We start from the raw sequence: 16,563 nt of genomic DNA, 5'->3' as shown, positions 1-16,563 counted from the left end.
TCCGAGGGCACTGGCCCGACCCAGAGCCGTGGCTGGTGGGCGAGGGGCCAGGCCAGGGGGTGGTCCCCAGCAGACTCAGATGAGGGTCTTGTCCTCCGGAGGCTCAGGGCCAGGGGTGTCAGGATGGCCGCCCTCACACCCCAGCCCTGGAGCCCCCTGGCTCCATGCCCTGCTCCGGTCCCCCAAGCCTTCTGGAAGGTTTCCCTCAGCACCTCATCCAATTTCTGCAAGCTGGAGATAAGGCCATGGGGCTCGAGACAGGCAGGGTGGGCCCGCCGTCCTCAGCCAGGGGGTGGACAGAGCCCCCATCCTGTCTGCCTCCCCAGAGTTCCTGGGGGTGGGAAGCCCTCAAAGCCAGAGCTGCCAGGTCATCCTGCCTCCCTCGCGGGGTCTCTGAACCCCTCCTCCAGCCCGGGTCCTGGGACAGGCCACACACAGCGCTGACCCTGGGATAACGCTGACCAACTCTGTCCACTGGGCTCAGCCGTAAAGATGCATCCAAATGAGAGCCCCAGGCTTCTCCTGGGGGCCCCGTGCCCCTTCTCCTCCCCACGGTGGGAGCTGACGGCCCTTCTCAGGTGGGCACCCCATGCTCTGCTGACAGTGACCCCATACCCCCGGACACAGATGCAGGGAGACGCTGGGGGAGCACAGTAGGGGCTTGTGTGCCCGACTGGTGCCCGAGCGGCCAGCCACACCTCACCCAGGACTAGGGCGTCTTGACACGCAGGTGGGCACTCCTCGGCCCTGCAGTGACCCTGCTCGGCCAGCAGAGGAGGGTGGCTGCCCGCTCAGTGGCCTTGGCCCTGGCAGGGGCGCTCCCGTGAGCGGGCAGCGCCAGAGAGAGGGCGCTGAGGTCAGAGGGACGCGGCAGGTTTTATTTTGGGTATAGGCGACCTCCCTCTCGGGGCGCCGGGCCCGGGGTTCAGCAGGACGGCGTCGAGCTGGTGCTGCTGGACCGGCTGCCGACTGCCCAGGGCCTGCGACAGGTAATCCACACCCCGTGTGCTGGTCCGGGCCGGGCCTGCCTGGGAGGAGGAGGCAGGGCTGGGCCCCCCCAGGCCTGGGGACCTGGGCTGGAGGCACGGACTGGGCGGCCCAGCCCGGGACTGGAGTCAGGGAATGACTGAACCCCAGGAAGAGTTTGAGGGCTGACGGGGCAGGGCCTCGGCCCGGGGACAGAGTGGGGTGGGGTGGAGTGGGCTTCTCAAGCCTGCAAAGCTGAGCTGAGCAACGCAGCAGGGAGGAGGCTGTGGGGGGCTCGTGGCCCCTCAGGTTCCTGCAGGGTTGACCCCCAGGGAGTTGGGGGAGGTCAGGGGCCCCCAGATCTGGGTCCTAGCCCCCCGTATGCATGGTTGGGGGTGACAGGGCCCAGAGACCTTGAACCTCGCCTGGTAGCCCTGAGCTGACCTGGGTGCCCACACCGGTGCCAGTCTGAGCTCCCATTCGGCCCAGCCCATGGGCTCAGGCCCTGCCAGGCCCCAGATAGAAGCCGCTGACACAGCATTTCGGGATGAGCCCTTCCCAGCCTGGGCGGCCACCCCCACACACCCTGAGGGCTTCTGCGGGCTCTGTAGTGGGTCTCTGGTTTGCTCTGTGTGGGGCTGGCACTCTGTGCCCGGAGCTGGGGAGCAGGGGGCTGCCTGGGGCGGGGCACTGAGACAGTCAAGATGGAGGGCAGAGGGCTGGAGACCAGGCTGTGGCCCCTCTGAGCCTCTTGACCTCTGTGGTGGGCAGGCCCTGACCCCAGGGTCTGCAACACTGGGGCTCGATGGTACCGCAGCAGAGGAGGCAGGCCCTGGATTCCTGTCCCCCCGAGAGGGGCCGGGCTGGGTACAGGCTGAGTGACCGGCTGGCCTTTCTGCCCTGCCCTGCCCTGCCCACCCCTTTGCTCTCGGGGTCCCGCTCGATGTCCAGTGGCCCAGGGGGCCGGCTGTGCCTGTGGCCCTTGGTTAATGTCCCATCCGGCTGGGTGGACGAGAACCCCTCCTTCCCTAGCAGATGCTCCCCAGCTGGTGGGCAGAGCCCTGGACGCCCCCTCGGAGGGGCCGCAGGCGACAGACCGTGTGACATGGCCAGTTTCTAACACTCCCAGCCGGCCCATGTCCGTGCTCCCCTTCAGGAGACAGGCAGACTTTGACCACGGAGACCTCAGAAAACAGGCTCTGAGCAGACCCAGGCCTGGGACGCCAGAGGACCAGGGGCCTGCTCTTCAAAGGGGCTCCCCTGACACAGAGGACAGCAGGGCCCCGCGGTGGACCTGCGTGCTGGCCGGGGGGGCACACGGGCCCAGAAGGACAGCTCCAGCCCTTCCCCCACTCCACAGGCCTGTCCATCACCCAAGGAGGCCTCACCTCTCTTTCTGTTTCCACACCAGTCCATCCGCCTACCAATCCCTCCCTCCTTCTGTCTGCCCATCAACCTTGACCCTCCATCCATCCCTTCATCCATCTATCCATCTACACCTTCCTCCCTCCCTCCTTCTATCTATCTGTCCATCAACCTTGACCCTTCTTCCATCCATTCCTCCCTCCATCTATTCCTCCATCCCTCCCTCCCTCCCTCCTTCTATCTGCCCATTAACCTTGACCCTCCATCCATCCCTCTATGCCTCCATCCACCTCCCCATCCCTCCCTCCCCATCCATCCATCTATTCATCAACCTTGACCCTCCATCCATCCCTCTATTCCTCCATCCGCCTACCTCCCCATCCCTCCCTCCCCATCCATCCATCCTTCCATCCCTCCCTCCCTCCCTCCATCCCTCTCTCTATCCATCCATCCCTCCATCTGTCCATGCATCTTAACCCTCCATCCATCCATCATCCATCATCCATCATCCATCCATCCACCAAATCTCCAGGGTACCGGGATGAGGGTGACCCTAAGGAAGGTCTCGTCCTCAGAGGAAGCACAGCCTAGGGGCGCAGAGTGATGTGTACATGGTCTCGGGGGCTGCAGACTTTGGGGGGCGAGCGCCACAGACGTCCCAGAAGAGGACTGAGCCCACTCTCATGCGCACCCTGACTTTGGCCACCACACCCCCTCAGACCCCAGAGCCTCAGGCGCAGAAGGCCACTGGACAGGACAGGGTCCAAATCTGAAGATCAGAGGCTCGGACCCCGCCATCGGGCAGGGTGGAAGGCCCTTCCAGACAGCCGTGCTCCCTGCCCGCCCCGTCAGAGACCCCAGAGAGCCAGCACGTGGAGACACAGGAGCTTTACTGGACAGAGCGGGGGGGGGGGTGCTGCAGGTGGGGGGGTGGGGGCAGTGCAGGCAGGGCAGGGCTTGTGGCTCTTGACCTGGAGACCCCGGCACATGGCCTCTCCCAGCGCCAACGGCGCCTTCCCTGGGAGCTTGCAGCTTCTCTGGAGAGGGTCCTTTCACCAACCAATAGCCAGAGCTCCTCTCCTCCCGGGACTGTGGGGGGCAGTGAGTGCCATGTCAGAGGGCGAGGTCGGAGGGCCCCACAGCAAGAGCTGCCAGGGTTGCGGGGTGAGAGCAGGTGTGGGAAGCAACTTCTTCGGCAAGGTCGGGTTCGGGGGGCGGGGGACAGATCTGGCCGGGTTCGCCCCTGGACGTGCGGACTGGGAGGCAGGACGTGTTGCTGGCCTGTCCCCTGCTCCTGGGAAAGCTGAAACATATACGGGGAGGTGGAGAGGTGGGTGTCAGGCGCAGTCCCAGGAGGGCTCATGGCCCTGCCCTGCGCGGCCTGCAGCCTCTCTCCAGGAGCTGCCCTTCTAACCCTTCCCGCAGCCAGGAGCAGCCTCCCTGGTCCCCTCCAGCCTGGAGGCTGGCTCCTGACGCTGCCGCCTGGATCCTGCTCGGGGCGCAGGGTGGAGGGACTCTGCCTGGGCACCCTGCTCTTCCTGAGGAGGTCCCGGTCCCCTGGTCGTGGGTGGCAGCCGGGAGCAACCCCCCTCAGACCCCCTCCCGGGCCCCCCAGCTCCTGCCTGACGGAGCGGCCCTGCAGTCACAGCCCCAGCCTCCCTCCTTCCCAGCCCGCGGACCCCGCTCTGCCCAGCCGCCATCCGTCAACGTCCTTGCGAGCACGTGGTGCCCAGAAAGCAGGGCGGGCGGCTTGGCTGGGCCCAGCCCGCCAGGAGGCCTGCGGGAACGTCCCGTTTAGCCGGAGCTCAGCGGGAGCGGCTTCCGCCTCCGCCCAGCCGACCTCTCGGGACGCTGCCCCTGCCTCCCCGTCCGCTGGCCGCCACCTCGCCGCGGCTCGCAGCGGACGCGCCTGTGGTCGGCCCGGCGACGGCGAGGCGGCCCCTCCTGCCTCTGCGGGCGGCCGGCCAGCACCTGCCCCTGCTTGGCGCCCGCCCTTGGGTCTCCCGGCCCGGCCCCCACTGCGCGCCCACCAGGCACCTAGGGCTGCGGTGGGCTCACTTCTAGTCTCGGGGTGATGTTGGGGGCCACCTCCTTGATCGATGCTGCAAATGCTCCTGCCTAGAGCGCATATGGCAGGGCCCAGGTGCTCAGGGGGCAGAGCGCCTGACTTTCGGGCCGCAGCCCCTCTGGGCCCTGGTCCCCCTGCAGACGAGGGGGCCATGTGACCCCTCAGGGACAGGGCCTGTGGGCAGAGGGCTGGGCTCACCGCCGCCTCCTTCTCGCCCCAGGGAACAGCGATGCTCATCTCGGCCGCCTCCGGGGCCCCTGGGATGGCTAGGCCATGCCGCCTGGGGCCCCCTGGACCCCCACCACCTCTGCTACCCAAGCCAGGAAAGGACAACCTACGCCTGCAGAAGCTGCTGAGGAAGGCGGCCCGGAGGAGGGTGGGCGGGGGCGGGCCCCCCGCTCCCCCAGGGGCTTTCCGTACTTCTCTGTCCCCCGTGAGCGAGGCCAGCCACGACCACGAAGCCCCACGCCTGGCCGAAGCCCCGCATCCCACGGAGGTCCCACGTCCCACGGAGGCCCCGTATCCCACAGAGGCCCTGCACCTGGCCGAAGCCCCGCATCCCACGGAGGCGCCACGTCCCACGGAGGCCCTGCATCCCACGGAGGCCCCACGTCCCAGAGAGGCCCCACGCCTGGCTGAAGCCCCACGTCCCACAGAGGTCCTGCGTCCCATGGAGGCCCCGCGTCCCGCCGAGGCCCCAAGTCCCATGGAGGCCCTGAAGGCTGTGGCCGCCACACCCCGCTGCCCCCCAACCCCTGTCATCCACCACGTGGCCTCCCCCACACAGAGGTCCACGTTCTCCTTCAGCCTCGCCCAGCGCAGGAGCCTGGCTTCGCACTTCAGGGCCACGGGCCCCCAGCTCGCGGCCCCAGAACCCACGCGGTCCCCCAGTGGCTTCGCCCAGGTGTTGGCCCCTGTGGCGAGGGGCCACCACGTCAGCCAAGTGCACGTCCGGCTGGCGCCATCCCCACAGGCTGAGACCCCCGAGCCCCCGCCGGCAGCCCCGCAGGATCAGGACACAGCCCCCTGCCCTCCCGGGGCTCAGCCCCTGATCCCCGTGGCCCACATCCGTCCACTGCCCACTGGGACGCAGGTGGCCAGTCCCGGGCCTGAGGCGTTCCCAGTGCCCAGGCCTCCCCCTAGCCTCCAGGCCTCGGTGCCCAGGGAGGCGGGCACCCGGGTGGTGGTGCCCATCGCCCCCACCTACCGCTCGCCGGGACCCTCGCCTTACAGGCCGGCCTCTGGGACCCCCGAAGCTGGGTGCCTGGAGGAGCCCCCCACGGCTGGCCCTGCCGCTGAGGCCGAGAGAGTCTCCAGCTCCCAAGGGGCCTCGTCCCCCGCCCCTCTGGCAGACGCCCACCCCTGCCCAGTCCCCAGAGCTGCAGCCAGGCCCCAGCTCAGTGGCTGGACGCGCCTCAAGAAGCAGCTGCTGGAGGAACCAGAAGAGCCCCAGTTTCCGAGGCCGGAGCCCAGCCTGGGGCAGGTGCACCAGGGCGGGACCACCCTTGCCAGCCCGGCGCCCCGGCCCCCTGCCTCCCGGGCCTCCAAGATGTGGGATGCGGTGCTCTACCGCATGTCGGTGGCCGAGTCCCGCAGCGGCCAGGCGGCGCCCGGAGCTGGGGTGAGCACCCTGGCTGGCCTCAGTCGCCTGCCCTTCCTTTACCGGCCTCGCTTCAACGCCCGGAAGCTGCAGGAGGCGGCCACCCGACCCCCTGCCATGACCTCCCCAGTCCTGGTCCTGAACCCCCAGCCCAAGAACTTCAACCGGACGGCAGCCGGCTGGAGGCTCCACTGAACGGTTGGGTGACCCCAGGACCGTGGGGTTGACGAGAGGGGCTGAGCATCCAGCTGGGAAACAGAAACCGTTCAAGAGGGGAGCCTGGCGGCCTGGGGGTCCGGAGGGGCAGTGGGGTGGACGGGAGCAGGAAGGACCCTAGCGGGAGAAGGGGGTTAAACAGGAGGCGGGTTTGGACGATGTGGAGGGGCAGAGAGAGGTCTGCGTTGGGGTAGAGTGTGGGGGCTTTTGGGGTGAACCTCTGGGGAGGCAGACAGTTCAGGAGGCCCCGTCTAGGTCAGCTTGTCTGAATAACCTCTCAGGGCAGGGCCAGCCTGGGCATCTGCATGGGGCTTGGGGCAGGGGCTGCAGGGGGCGGTCAGCAGCGGGGCCTGGGAGGGGCCTCAGCTGCTCGGGAGGGTCTACCCGGCTCCAGGGGGCAAGGCCAGGCTGAACCCCCGGAGCTCTGGGTGAGGAGACACAGGCCGGGATGAGGAGGACTCTGGGGCCGCTCCCTTCTGCCGAGAAAGCGGGGGAGACGTGCGTCTCCGTGGAGGGAGGGAGCGCTGGGGGCTTGGGCTCGGGCGCGGTCACCTCTGTGGGCTGCCCTGGCGGCCTGACTGCTGTGCTGCCCAAGGACGGGGCCCTGGCCAGTGCTGGGAGCAGGCCAAGGCCCGGGTGGGAGCCGGCCCCTCACTGTCGCCCTTCGCTGTGGCTTCTGCTTCCCCGGACTGAGGGCCGAGCTCGGGGGGAACTTGCTGATGAGACGGGAGGGGTGTCTCAGCCTAGAGGCTGGATGAGGAGACGGGGGGAGAACAGCCTGGCCCAGCAGGCGAGGACCAGCCGTGGTCTGGACAGGTGGGGAAGGGGGCCCCCACTGTGCCCTCACAGCGGGTCTGACCCAGGACCAGCGCTGGGCTCTGACCAGCAGTGGGAGAGAAACACGGAGATGCTGCGGGCAGGACTCAGGAGGGAAGGAGGCGGTTGGCAGGGGGACGTGCTGCGTGCTGTACATGGATCCTGGGACCCAGGTCACCAATAAAAGTGTGCATGACCACGCCGTGGTCGTCTTTCTGCCTCCACCAGGCGATGGGGTGGGTGGTAGCGGCAGCGGCAGCTCCCACTGGGACGGTGGGAGGGCCCAAGGTTCTGGCCCTTCTGAGACCCTAGGCCCACCGATGGGCAGAGACCGAGCCCCCAGGACTCCGCGTTGGCCCCTTCCGGCCGCACTCGCCCTGCAGTGCCCGGGACGGCCTCACCTGCCCAAGCGGCACAGGTGGGGCATCATGGCTCCTCCCTGGAGGGAGTCTGAGCTTTGCCAGGGGGAGCGGGGCAGGACCCAGAAGGATGGGGGTGGGCAGGGGGGCCAGAGGGGCAGTCTCCGGCGGCCCTGAGCCGGGCGCTCCGCCCTCAAGAGCCTCCTCCTCGCCCCGGCCACCGTGCGCCGAGGGCAACAAATTTCACACACAGCACATCACACACGGGCCGCTGCTCCGGACTCACCAGGCAGAGAGGCCTAGGGCGCCGAGCCCTCGTCCACAAGCACTTTCTCGTACTTCCCGTGTCCGGTGGCCACAAACTTGTACCTCTTTCCAGATGGGGTGCTCTGCCGGGAAGGAGGCCAGGGGCCAAGGTGAGAGCCGCGGAGGGAGACAGCGCCGCACCCGGGAAGCCCTCCCGGGGTGCCGAGGACAGCCGCTCTCCCCACCCACCCGCTGGACCCGCCCTCCTGCGTCAGCCGCGTTCAGACCGCACCTTGACCGTGGACGAAGTCTTGGGGCCTCCTTTCTGCTCCCAGAGATCCCGCCTGCTCATGTCTCCAGCCACAATGTCCTGGGGGCAGAAGGAAGTCTTGTCACGGGAGGAGGGCCTGCCGCGGGAGCTTGGAGCCCCAGGCATGTCTCCCGCCAGCCTCACAGGTCCAGGGCCTCAGGGCCGGCCCACTTGCCTCCTTGGGGGGAGCGCCCACGGGACGAGACCCGGCAGCCGCCCCCCCAGCCCTCCCCAGGGACCAGCCCGGCGACCATGGGCCCTGCGGCCCACACTTCAGCCCAGAGGGCCCGCGCTTGCTGTGCCGCGTCCCGCCCCAGGATGGACGCCTACCTTGCAAGGGGCGGACTTGGCAGCAGACTGAGCCTGCACCTCTCCCGTCTCCCAGCGGCTCTTGGTGCTGGCCACAGCCATGCTGGGCAGCTCGATGGAGGGCTGGCGGGTGAGCTTGGGGGTCCTGCCCGCGGTCTGCAGAGGAGACAGGGCCATCCTCGCTCTGCTCGGGCATGGGGCTGGAGGAGCAGGGCTTGAACAGAAGGGCCTTGGTGGATGAAGTGACGGCTGGGTGGACTGGAGTTAGTTGGGTGAAAGGGCGCTGGTTGTATGGAGGTGTGTGGGTTGGGGGGAGTGGCGTTGGTTGCATAGAGGAACATCCATTGAACAAAGAAATATTGGGTGGAAAGACACTGGTTGAATGGAGGGGTATTGGTTAGAAGAAGGGCGTTGGTTGGAGTGGTGCAGATTGTATGGAAGGGTGTTAGTTGGATAGAGGGATGCGGAATTAAAGGAGGGACATTGGCTGGATGGAGAGGTGTTGGTTGGATAGAGGAACGTTGGTTAAACAAAGAAGTATTGCTTGGATGGAAGGCCATCGCTTGAATGGAGAAGTGTTGGTTGGCTAGAGGGATGTTGGTTGGATAAAGGGGTGTTGATTGCAAGGAGTGGTGTAGATTGGATGGAAGAGAGTTGAATCAACAATGTGTTAGTTGGATGGGGGAGGTGTAGGATCAATGGAGGAACCTTGTTGGATGGATAAAGGGCTAGATGGAAGAATGTGGAAGCGTGGAGTAGTGTTGGTCGGATGGAAGATGGTTAGTTGAATAAAAGGGTGTTAGTTGGCCGGGGACTGTAGGATCAGTGGAGGGACACTGGCTGGAAGGAGGAGAGGGTACATGAATGGAGGGAGGGCCCAGCAGCAAGTGAGGGCACCTGTACCCACCTCAACGGCCTGGGTATACTGCTCCAGCCGCTCATCTATCTTGGAGATGGGCAGGGCCGGCTGGGACTTCTTCACACTGTTGCTGGAAGAGAGAAGGGTCTTGGCCCAGGGCCCCTCACTCAGCTTCTGTGCCTCACCCTGAGCACCTGCCACAGCTCTCTCGGGCCCCAGATCCCCACCTCCTAGGCCCCCTCTTCAGCCTTCCCCTGGAGAACCCTGGGTCCCAGCTTCCCCTGGAGAACCCTGGGTCCCAGCTTCCCCTGGAGAACCCTGGGTCCCAGCTTCGCCTGGAGAACCCTGGGTCCCAGCTTCCCCTGGAGAACCCTGGGTCCCAGCTTCGCCTGGAGAACCCTGGGTCCCAGCTTCCCCTGGAGAACCCTGGGTCCCGCCTCCCCTGGAGAACCCTGGGTCCCGCCTCCCCTGGAGAACCCTGGGTCCTGCCTCCCCTGGAGAACCCTGGGTCCCAGCTTCGCCTGGAGAACCCTGGGTCCTGCCTCCCCTGGAGAACCCTGGGTCCTGCCTAGGAAGCTGCCAGACATACCTCTTCTTAATGGAGCGGTTCAGGGACTCGGTTCTGTCGCTGAGCTGTGGAGGGCAGGCAGAGATGGAGCTTCAGAAGCTGGAGCGAGGCCCAGAGCCCTCGCTCGCAGCTGCCCCCCCTGCCCCCCCAGTCCCACGGCCCCGCTTATGTGCATCACAGGCCCTGCCGAGAGCCGCACAGCAGAGGAGCAGCAGCCTGTGCCGGACAGAGGACAAGGCCTTGGGGCTTAACCTACTTTGGTGCTGGGGCTCAAGGGAGGCGAGCCCACTTCGCTGCCCTCCAGGACCAGGGGGCTGGGTGTCCTGGGCTGCCGGCTCTGGTGCTAGGAGCAGAATGTCCGTGGTTAGTGCTGGACCACCTCCCCCTTGCGCCCTCCTGCCCGCCAGGGTCCCAGAGGACACTGCCCCTCCCTGGGCCTCCTCGGTTCCTCTCCCACCCTGACGTCCTCTAGTTCTGAATTCTCTGCTGTGAGAGCTGCTGAGTCTGCTGGGGACGTGCTGTTCCATCCCACGGTCACCAGCCCCACCACCCTCCCGGCCTGCAAGGGCTACTGTCTGCAGGCGGGGGTGACAGCTCCCTCTGGGCCAGTGCCGTGAGGCCCACAGGGCATGCAGGCAGCAGAGAAAGAGCTGGCCCGGGGCCTGAGTGCCACCCAGACCTGGGGGGAGCCCCTGCACCTGTGCTTCTGCCTCCTCGGTCTCCGCCAGCCCTGGGCTGCCCTGGACGGGCTCCTCGGGCCCACTGGGCTCTGAGGCCTCTGGTGCCAGCCCCTCCCGGGGCTCCGAGTCAGGGCTCAGATGCAGCTCCTCCAGACAGAGCCCGGCTGGGCTCAGCTCATCGCCACCCTGGCTCCCGGAGGCGCGCTGGCGGGGCCTGTGGTCACGGGGGAGGCAATCCGATCAGTCAAAGGTCATCTGATGGTTTGGTTTGAGGGCCTCCCCAGGTCCAAGCCTCAGTTTCCCCATCTGTAAGTTGGGGCCTTCAGACCAGTCGAGTGCCAAGAAATCCCAAGACCCCGGCATCTTTGGGGAAGTGAGGCCAAGGACCTCAGCGTCTGCCCCGTGGTGACCAGTGCCCACTGCCCTGTGGACAGAGGGCCACCGGCTCACTGAGGCTACTCCCAGGCCCCAGGCCGGGCCTGTGGCCTGCTTCTCAGCGTCCGCCTGGCCGGCCTAGGCCGGGCCCCTGCTCCTACCATGTGGGGGCGACAGGCCTGGGCGTCCGGTAGGCCTGAGGAGGGGTCTGAGGGTGGTTTGGGGGCTGGTCCAGCGGGAGACAAGGCAAGAACTGGGGTCACAGCCGGGACCACAGCCCAGAGGAGCGGGCCGAACACGGCCGGCTGGGGGCAGGGGAGGCTGGCCGCTGGCAGCCCGTGCGGGTCTGCATTTGAGCGGGACTGAACCTGGAGAAGAAGATGGGAAATTCTCTCCTTTTCCATGATTTCAGGCCCCTTGGTGTTCGTGCCAGCCAAGACCCAGACCCACCACCCAAGGTGCGCGGGGGTCGGAGCCAGCAGGCTCACAGAGGCCCATTCAGCTGTGGCCGCTGCCGCCAGGCAGGTGCAGGGGGCAGGGAGGCCCTGCGCCCAGGAGGGTCCACGGAAGAGCCATAGTGCCCCCTGCTGGTGGCCGGACAGCCCCGCCGCCGCCCCAAGACCAGAGGAGACAGCGCCCTGCTGCCCCGACCCCAGCTCCGAAATGCAGGGTGCGCCCGGCCCCCAGAGACGGGGCAGCCGAGGCCTGGAGGGTGGTCCTGGCCAGAGGGCCACCCAGGACCAGGGCCCCGGCCAGGCGGCCAGCTCTGGGTGTGGGGGCCGCTGGCAGGAGGACCAGGGGTGACTGAGTGACGGGAGGGGTCTTAGTGAGAGCTCGGACTGCTTAAGGAACTTGGGGTGAGGGGGACCGGAGATGGCCCACGGAGGGGGCCAGGACCCCAAGCACAGAGCTCCCGAGCCTATCTGGGCCCTGACCACGGTGGAGGGCCTGGAGCCCGGCTCAGAGCCCCCAGAGGCGGGTGGGGGCGAGGCCCCCTCCCCCCGCCGGCCCTTTTCAGCGTCTGCGCATCTGGAAAGCTTGTCCCCCAGGCCGCCTGGAGGCCGCACATCTGGAAATACCTGCTCCCCTCCGTGGGAACAGAGCTCGCCGCCCCGAGGGAGGAAGGGGCCCGGGGGCCAGGGGCCTCCCTGACGTCAACGGGCTGCACACGTGCTGATCGGGCCGCAGCTGGTCTGGACGGGCCGGGGCCCTGGGAGCCCGGGAGTGAGCCCCGCCCGCCCGTGCCTGCCGCCCCCGTCTCACTCTCTTCCTCCTCCTGACCCCACGGCCTCAGGGGCGTTTTGGGGGGCTGCTGGAGAGGGGCACAGAGGGTGCGGCTCAGACGCCGGTTAGGGGGCTGGAGGGAGCCCGCTGCCCCGAGGCTGTGACCCCCACTCGCCTGTCGTCCTCCTGCTCCGGACTCTCGCCCCGAGGGGGGTCCCCGGCATCTGTGGTCTCCCCGGCCCCCCAGCGCTGCTGCCGATGCTGCTCTGGCTTCTGGGACCAGTCGCCAAAGCCCTCATCCTCGTCCAGTTCAGGGGCCTCCGAGGGCTGCGGGCCGAGGCTGGAAGAGCAGGCAGGGTCTCAGAGCCGGGCTGGAGGTGGGGCTGGGGGTTCTCAGACCCTGGGCGCCAAGCATGGGAGACCCCTATCTACACAGACGCAGCACCACACTGCTGGGCCAGGTCCTCCCATTGTCAGAGAATCCCAGAGGGCAGGATTGTGTCTCCTCCACAAACTGGAACTACCTGAGGCCAAGATTGGGCCACACCTTACAGAACCAGGGCTCCCCAAAAGGGCTGGGCTTCCCCCCTTAGTCTTGGGGTCCCTAAAAGCTGGGCTGAGCCTCCCCCATCAGTCTAGGGCTCCCCAACTGCTGGGCTGAGCCTTCCCCATCAGTCTAGGGATCCCCAACTGCTGGGCTGAGCCTTCCCCATCAGTCTAGGGCTCCCCAACTGCTGGGCTGGGCCTCCCCCTTCAGTCTAGGGCTCCCCAACTGCTGGGCTGGGCCTCTGCCGTCAGTCTAGGGCTCCCCAACTGCTGGGCTGGGCCTCTGCCGTCAGTCTGGGGCTCCCCAGCTGCTGGGCTGGGCCTCCCCCGTCAGTCTAGGGCTCCCCAACTGCTGGGCTGAGCCTCCCCCGTCAGTCTAGGGCTCCCCAACTGCTGGGCTGGGCCTCCTCCATCAGTCTAGGGCTCCCCAACTGCTGGGCTGAGCCTCCTCCATCAGTCTAGGGCTCCCCAACTGCTGGGCTGAGCCTTCCCCATCAGTCTAGGGCTCCCCAACTGCTGGGCTGAGCCTCCCCCATCAGTCTAGGGCTCCCCAACTGCTGGGGTGTTCCTCCCGCCTCAGTCTGGGGCTCCCCAAGTGCTGGGGTGTTCCTCCCCATCAGTCTGGGGCTCCCCAAATGCTGGGCTGGGCCTCCCCCATCAGTCTGGGGCTCCTCAAATGCTGGGCTGGGCCTCTCCCATCAGTTTGGGGCTCCCCGAGTGCTGGGGTGTTCCTCCCCCCTCAGTCTGGGGCTCCCCAAGTGCTGGGCTGAGCCTCCCCCGTCAGTCTAGGGCTCCCCGAGTGCTGGGGTGTTCCTCAGCCCTCAGTCCGGGGCTCCCCAAGTGCTGGGGTGTTCCTCCCCATCAGTCTGGGGCTCCCCAAATGCTGGGCTGGGCCTCCCGCATCAGTCTGGGGCTCTCCAAATGCTGGGCTGGGCCTCCCCCATCAGTCTGGGGCTCCCCGAGTGCTGGGGTGTTCCTCCCCCCTCAGTCTGGGGCTCCCCAAGTGCTGGGCTGAGCATCCCCCGTCAGTCTAGGGCTCCCCGAGTGCTGGGGTGTTCCTCAGCCCTCAGTCCGGGGCTCCCCAAGTGCTGGGGTGTTCCTCCCCATCAGTCTGGGGCTCCCCAAATGCTGGGCTGGGCCTCCCGCATCAGTCTGGGGCTCTCCAAATGCTGGGCTGGGCCTCCCCCATCAGTCTGGGGCTCCCCGAGTGCTGGGGTGTTCCTCCCCCATCAGTCTGGGGCTCCCCAAGTGCTGGGCTGGGCATCCGCCCTCAGCCTGGGGTCCCCGAGTGTGGGTGAGGAGCCCCCCTCTGCTCCCTCAGCTGAGCCAGCAGCATCTGGCACCAGGCTCCTTCCCCGGGCAGTGGGGTGAGCCCTGCACCGTGTCCCCCTCTTCAGGCCTGGGCTCCTGCTGCGGTGGTCTCTGCCTGCTAGCATGGGGGCCTGGCTCGAAGGGCCTTGACCGCTGCAGCACCCCACCCCACCCAGAGCTGCTGACTCAGAGAAAATGGAGCAAAACAGGGCTGGGAGGAGGGGGGCATTATTGGAAAAACAGCCCAGCCCAGCCACAGCGGCCTCCCGGGCCCCGGGAGGGAACAAGCCGCCCTCGGCCGCCAAGTTGGACGTGGCCTCCGTGAGTCACTGCCTGCAAGGACTGGGGCAGGGGGCTCGGGGGCCCTGGGCCCCACAGCTGCGCTCAGAATCGGTCCAAGCAGGGGGAACGTGCAGGGGGCTGAGGGCTGAGTCAGGGCCCCGGGAGACTGGCGGGGAGGGGGCAGCGGCCGGCGTCCAGCAGGGCTCCCTGGCTCCCCCGCGCTGCAGTGACCCTCACTCCGAGGACGCCCCCACTTTGCCCAGTTTCCAGGGCGGCCCCTGCCCCTCCCTTCTCATCCCCTCTGCCCCGGGGCCCCCTCTGCCCAGCGGTGGGGAGTGGGTGAGCCGGTGGGGGGCTCACAGCTTCTCCTGCTCCGACTGCTCCGGGGACGGGCTGCCTTCATCTGCATCTTGAGCCCGAAGCTGCCGCTCCCTGTCCTGCCGGCGCTCGCGGGCGGCCTCTTCCTCATCCTCCACGCTCCACTGAGTGGCAAGCCTGGGGACATGAGAAGGGGTCACCTCCAGGCCCATGCCCCTCCTCCCACCCAAGCAGGCTAGCTTGGGACCCTCGAGGCCTCAGTTTCCCTGTTTCTAAAGTGGAGACCATGAGAGAGGGTCAGGAAGGTGCCTTCGGCCAGTGGAGCTGGCCTCTGGATGTCATGTGCCTCCTGCTGACGAGGGGCCCACAGTCAGACGGGCCTGGGGAGCCCCAGGGACGGGGCTGTACCCTCTACCCCTGCCACCAGCCTGGCTCCCTGCATCTCATCGCAGCCGGACACTGACCGGCACAGCTCTGGCTCCAGGCCGGGCCTGGCGGACACCTCACCTCCGGCTGAGGTGCAGAGAGCTGGCTGTGGCCGCCGGACAGCTTGTGTCCCTCCTTCTACCTGAGTCAAGTGACTCAGTCAGCGGGCACTGGTAGCCTGGGCTGGGGTCAGGCCAGAGGCAGCCCAGCCCCTCGGGGGACCCTCTTGGGGAGGGGGCGACCATTCCCGCCTGTCCCCCACCCATGAGAGTAAAAGGCATTAGGAGAGGGAGGCCTGATTAAAGGACCCGGGAAGGGCTGCCTTCAGCCGGGGCCTGACCCCTCAGCCCACCCAGAGCCCCCCTCCACCCCAGAGCCCGGTGTGGTCTCACTGCTGACCACGCTGTCCACGAGAAACTGAGGTCCACGCAGAGCCGGGCCCCGGAGAGCTTCCGCCCGCAGGCCTGCTGACCCCCAGCGTTCCCGGGGTCCCTCACCCAGGCTACACAAGGAGGCCTGAGACCAGGGCCCGAGAGGAGGGTCCTGGGTCTCCTGAGCCGGGGTCTCAGCGCCTTCCTGCCGTGTCCCCCGCCTGACCCCGCAGCCCGCTCCTTCAGGGCCCCGTCCCCTGGCCAGGGTGGGCCGGCCCTGTGGTCTCGGCAGCCCTGCCAACACATGATCTAATCGCTCCTAAGTCTCCCCGGAGCTTCCTAGACAAAAGCCAGGCCCCTCCACAGCCCCAGCTCCAGGCCCCCCCCGCCCCCCGCGGCAGCCGCAGGGGACCCCAGCCGTGTGAACCCGGCCCCCCGCCCGCCCACCCCCGCGCCTCAGAAGTGCCTTCGACTCCCCCCCAGCTCCAGGGAGCCCCTAATCCCCCACACCTGGCCCCATCACATGGCCGAGGGAGCCAGCCTCCCGCTCCAGGCCCTCGGCGGGGGCTGGGGGCCGCGTCCTGTCTTGGGGGGAAGAGCCTGAGTGATCCTGAGGATGCGGGGACCCAGGGTCCGGGGGTCCTCCCTCCCGTGAGCACCCACAGCCCCCCAGGCCGAGGGTGGGAGGCAAGCAGGAAGCCAGGCAGCGAGGCTAGGCCCCCCGCCGTGGGGTGGAGAGGCGTCCACAGCCCCCTCCTGAAGGCACCCGGGGTGGGGGCTCCTCGGAGGGGCGAGACCAGCCCCGTGCCCCCTCTCTGCCGTGCGCACACACGCCCATGCTGTGTTCGTGGGGGGCTGAGTGTGCGCGCGTGGGCCCCGGTGGGGGCGAGTGCACCCAGGTGGGGCCTCTCTGGGGCTGTAACTCCAGCCCCTCCCCACACCTCGGGGACCCTTCGCCAGCACCGCTAAGTGCAGAGGCCACACAGACTGCTCACCATGTGTCCCGGCCACCGGGCCCCACGCCGCCTGCACCCAACCCTGGTCCCCGGCCCGCCAGCGTGGCGGGCCTGCCTGCCACACACACACGTGCACACGTGGCAGGCATGCAGACGTGGGTATACACCCCTTCTCCTGAGCCGGACCCTCAGGCCCACTCACATGTGGGCCCCAGCGCCCCACACCGGGGGTCCACACGCTGCAGACCCAGGCACGGGGAACCAGGTGAGGGCCAGGTGGCAGGCCCAGCCCGGCCCCCGGCCCAGCCAGGGTGCCCCAGCGCATGTTTACTGTTTCCCGCCATCGTCCTGACAACGGCGCTGGCCCGAGGCCAAGGCATCTTTTCTGAGAA

The 16,563-nt window shown here is 67.8% G+C and overlaps 2 protein-coding genes across 6 annotated transcripts in view; one reads left to right on the top strand and one right to left on the bottom strand.

Moving 5' to 3' along the window:
- The first annotated feature begins 906 nt into the window (after window positions 1–906).
- PRR33 (proline rich 33) lies at window positions 907–7,230 on the top strand. Of its 2 annotated transcripts, XM_081533228.1 has the most exons (3): window positions 907–989; window positions 4,620–4,895; window positions 5,076–7,230. In XM_081533228.1, the coding sequence occupies exons 2-3, from the start codon at window positions 4,629–4,631 to the stop codon at window positions 6,192–6,194; spliced, it is 1,386 nt and encodes a 461-aa protein (XP_081389354.1). In that variant the 5' UTR covers window positions 907–989; window positions 4,620–4,628; the 3' UTR covers window positions 6,195–7,230. The 2 variants fall into 2 exon arrangements, with proteins under 2 accessions (XP_081389354.1, XP_081389353.1); XM_081533227.1 differs by having other exon boundaries at window positions 4,620–7,230.
- The window catches only part of LSP1 (lymphocyte specific protein 1), a 36,932-nt gene continuing 23,573 nt past the window's right edge, over window positions 3,205–16,563 (bottom strand). Inside the window, exons 1-11 of one of the 4 annotated variants that reach the window (XM_081533230.1) lie at window positions 15,244–16,058; window positions 14,461–14,595; window positions 12,137–12,301; window positions 10,381–10,576; window positions 9,939–10,025; window positions 9,704–9,747; window positions 9,163–9,244; window positions 8,277–8,411; window positions 7,929–8,006; window positions 7,677–7,779; window positions 3,205–3,634 (exon numbers count right to left, since the gene is read on the bottom strand). In XM_081533230.1, coding sequence (XP_081389356.1) covers window positions 7,690–7,779; window positions 7,929–8,006; window positions 8,277–8,411; window positions 9,163–9,244; window positions 9,704–9,747; window positions 9,939–10,025; window positions 10,381–10,576; window positions 12,137–12,301; window positions 14,461–14,595; window positions 15,244–15,521 — 1,290 coding nt within the window. In that variant the 5' untranslated portion in view covers window positions 15,522–16,058 and the 3' untranslated portion in view covers window positions 3,205–3,634; window positions 7,677–7,689. Of the gene's footprint in view, window positions 3,635–7,676; window positions 7,780–7,928; window positions 8,007–8,276; window positions 8,412–9,162; window positions 9,245–9,703; window positions 9,748–9,938; window positions 10,026–10,380; window positions 10,577–12,136; window positions 12,302–14,460; window positions 14,596–15,243; window positions 16,059–16,563 lie in introns of those variants that run through there. The other 3 variants (XM_081533231.1, XM_081533232.1, XM_081533233.1) reach the window with 3 other exon arrangements.

Source organism: Giraffa tippelskirchi, chromosome 10 (assembly GCF_054371585.1).
Source record: "Giraffa tippelskirchi isolate mGirTip1 chromosome 10, T2T-mGirTip1v1.2.pri, whole genome shotgun sequence".
Lineage (NCBI taxonomy): Eukaryota > Metazoa > Chordata > Mammalia > Artiodactyla > Giraffidae > Giraffa > Giraffa tippelskirchi.
This window is presented reverse-complemented; position numbering and strand designations above follow the sequence as displayed.